General features: G+C 48.8%; 2 protein-coding genes and 1 non-coding gene across 3 annotated transcripts in view; 2 read left to right on the forward strand and 1 right to left on the reverse strand.

Moving 5' to 3' along the window:
- Pmar_PMAR000902 (Pc-fam-4 protein, putative) overlaps nucleotides 1-1,449 on the forward strand; it is a gene marked incomplete at both ends in the record, with an annotated part of 1,935 nt that extends 486 nt beyond the window's left edge. The window contains 5 exons of the mRNA XM_002771048.1: nucleotides 3-684; nucleotides 729-787; nucleotides 830-959; nucleotides 1,000-1,094; nucleotides 1,171-1,449. Coding sequence (XP_002771094.1) covers nucleotides 3-684; nucleotides 729-787; nucleotides 830-959; nucleotides 1,000-1,094; nucleotides 1,171-1,449 — 1,245 coding nt within the window. The remainder of the gene's footprint in view (nucleotides 1-2; nucleotides 685-728; nucleotides 788-829; nucleotides 960-999; nucleotides 1,095-1,170) is intronic.
- Nucleotides 1,450-2,078: 629 nt separating this feature from the next.
- Pmar_PMAR000903 lies at nucleotides 2,079-2,151 on the forward strand. The gene has a single exon. It is a non-coding gene; the product is annotated as a tRNA-Met (tRNA).
- A 635-nt stretch (nucleotides 2,152-2,786) lies between these two features.
- Nucleotides 2,787-3,140, reverse strand: Pmar_PMAR000904 (M-phase phosphoprotein, putative; the record flags this gene model as incomplete). The annotated part of the gene is made up of 3 exons (XM_002771049.1): nucleotides 2,787-2,877; nucleotides 2,922-3,034; nucleotides 3,084-3,140. 3 exons carry the CDS (start codon nucleotides 3,138-3,140, stop codon nucleotides 2,787-2,789), a joined length of 261 nt encoding a protein of 86 aa, XP_002771095.1.
- Between the last annotated feature and the right edge of the window lie 11 nt (nucleotides 3,141-3,151).

A 3,151-nucleotide genomic window follows, 5' to 3' on the forward strand; every position in this document is an offset into this window, starting at 1 on the left:
AGGAGAGTGAGGGAAAGGAGAGTGAGGGAAAAGAGGGTGAGGGGAAGGGGAATTTGGAGGAAAGTACAGTGGATGGTGGTGGAGGAGAGAATTCGGACGAGACTGAGGGAGAGGAGAGTAAGGGAAAGGAAAGTGAGGGGGAGGAGAGTGCGGAGGGAAGAGAGAGTGTGGAGGAAATTGAGGGGAAGGAGAGTGAGAGTGAGGGGAAGGAGAGTGATGGAGAGGAGAATCTGGATGAGACTGAGGAAAAGGCGACTGAGGAAAGAGAGAGTGTGGAGGAGAGTGAGGGAAAGGAGAGTGAGGGGGAAAATGTGGAGAGGGGGAATGAAGGGGAGAAGAAGGACATTGAGGTGGAGGAGAGTGCAAAGAAGAGTGAGGGGCACAGAGACGAGGATGCGCAACATGAGGATGAGGATAACGAGAGTGATGAGCAGGCGTTTATAAGCAGGCATATTCCCGCAGACCACCCTCCCCTGGAGGAGGAGGAGGTGTTATCTACTCCGACAGTAGCCCAGCGCTACAGCAACAGTCCGGGCAACCTCCATGTCGAGCGAAGTCTCCCTATATACGACGGAGAAACTCTACCGCGACTACCGAGTAGCACTCAGGGGGCAGATTTCGAGAGCTCTGCTCGGGCGGGTGGTACGTGGCGGTCACAGAATGCTGATGAGGAGGAGGAGGAAGGTCGGAGTGGGAGTGAGCTCGACTGTTGGTATGGTCTTTGGTAGATATCAAATGGCTACCTAGTCCGCCAGAAATCCCGGGGTTTTCAGAGGAAACAACTGAAGTGATCTGTGCATCTGTAGTTAATCGAACTCTGTCTCTTCAGGAGCCTCCGATGACCAGCGCTCCGGTGGCTAGCAATCGCACTCTGCGAGGGATAAGGCCTAGGGAGATGGCGCCCAATTCGCAGAGCACGGCTTTCAACTTCCGGTGGTCATCTGGAGGCACATCACATGGTGGGAAGAGTCGAGTCAGGTTTTGTGGTAGTTTGCGTAGGTGTGCTTCCACCAGTGCTCCTAGGGCAGATCGGCGAAGCCCCGAAACTTATCTTTACGGACCCGACGATAGTAGAACGGCAGGAGTCGATTGAGGTGAGAAAATTTTGGGAAAATTTTTTGTGCAATTTTTTTCGAAATTATGTGTTTTTTTCACAATGTTGTTTTCAAGGTGAAGATTTTGGCGGATACTATGCATGTGGAGCTCCATCATCACGTTGGGGCTTCCATCGTCGGTAGCGACATCGCAGGGCGAAGTGTTGTTATTTACTTCCCGACGGACTCTGCAGCACAGGAGGGCTTTCAACTGTTCACCTCTCGCATAAGAAATGTAGGGCGAGCGCTAACTGAAAATGAGAACTTCCTTGCTGTTGTCAGACGGAGGTTTATCTACAATGATGATTTCCAGGAGAGATCTGTTGTCTTGTACGGTCAGGCTAAGCTGAGGTAGTTTTGTGCCTAGTTGGCATTTTCGTGTTTTCATGAAATTTCTATCAATTTATTCTGACTATCTCTTCCGCATGTTGATGTGATGTGAGTTACTCGAGAAGTCGACATGTCGCGTTATGCGAGTGTAAGGGAGGTTGTCTGCTTGTGGGCATCTAACACCTGTTTGCTGTTGCTTGCGTGTCTCTGTTCATCGTGACGGCTGAGAACCTGGCAAAGAGTAGACAGCACTCCGAGACGGTCTGTATTGTGTAAAAATATGAGTCAACCTCAACATTCACTTTAATATTTCGATATTGGGGGCATTTCGAATCCTCAGGCGTCCTTGAGTGATGCTCTACGTGATTCATACGAAGCTATGTCTCGCAATAAGATGATGATTCATACGCTGTCCCGTTCAACGATGAAGATGCCCTGATGATGTTGCCTTTGAGCCCACTCTTGACAATGCCACTGTTTGAATCCACATGGTGGTCTGTATTCCGATAACCTTCCAGGGGAGTATTATCTGCCATGATTAATTATTCAAACCTCCCTGTCAGATACACAACAAATGATCTTCACAGCTAATGTCGACTTTGAGGTCTTGCTTAGAGGTCCCGACTGGGTGTGATGGATCCAGAATACGTATAAGCGACTTTGGCGCAGTAGGTAGCGCGTAGGTCTCATAATCCTAAGGTCGCGAGTTCGATCCTCGCAGGTCGCATTTACTCACTAGCCTACGGCATCTCGTATACTGCATGCTGACCCGTTCATAAGCCCCAGGTGGTTCCTACACTGTAATTGGAGCAAGAACACGTCGGATACAACAAGCCAGTCTATCGATGGAACTCGTGAGAAGTCTGGGGCAATGGTCAATGTTCCCCCGGCTAGCGTTCATGATGCTACCCTCAGTGAATGCGCTGTAAACCCTATACTACAGGGCCTGTAGATATTTACAATGGAGATGATGGTGATACTGCAGGGGATGAGGAAGATAGTAATTCAGAGTGATCGACCCCAAGTACCATTCTGAAGCACTCGGTGGACCGTTTCAGTGGTAATTATGAATCACTTCATATTCTCCTTATTTTCCAAGCTATAACGAGGAGATATTCCTTTGTATGCTCATCAGTGAAAAGTTGCCTTTCCTTTCCAAGTGAATTAGAAACAAGCACACCAACACCAAGATACTGTGTACACATCAGCATTGTTCCTTGTCGTGATAGCGAACTACTCGTGACTTCCTTGCTTTCTGGATTCCCCCTATCAGCGTCAATGACGAATTATCCTTTTCTATGGGTTCATCATTACGAACTTCGACTCGATAAACACAAAACCTTTTCTATCTCGAGACTCTATTCATTCAATACGTTTCCGCTTCAACTTAGACGATCGTTTGGTGACCTCTCCCATCATCGACTCAACGTGGGGGTTGAAACCACCATAGGACCTATCCGCGATCGAACTAGCGACTTCGAGAGACCTCAGCCTTACCTGCGTCCATGCAATACAACTTGCTTCAGAGGCTGTCCTGGCTGCCGTACTGCGACATCAGCCGACTTGCAGTCTTTAAACCCCGGCACGCTCCACTCCAACCTCTTCCGTATCTTACAAACAGTTCATAAGAACTCCATCAAATGTCAACATCATAATCACCGCCCTCTGCTCTTGCTCCAGCTTCTGCTTAGCTGTCAGCTCGGCGCCTCGACTCATGAATCTCAACT

The sequence above is a fragment of the Perkinsus marinus genome, assembly GCF_000006405.1.
Source record: "Perkinsus marinus ATCC 50983 genomic scaffold scf_1104296964002, whole genome shotgun sequence".
NCBI lineage: Eukaryota > Perkinsozoa > Perkinsida > Perkinsidae > Perkinsus > Perkinsus marinus.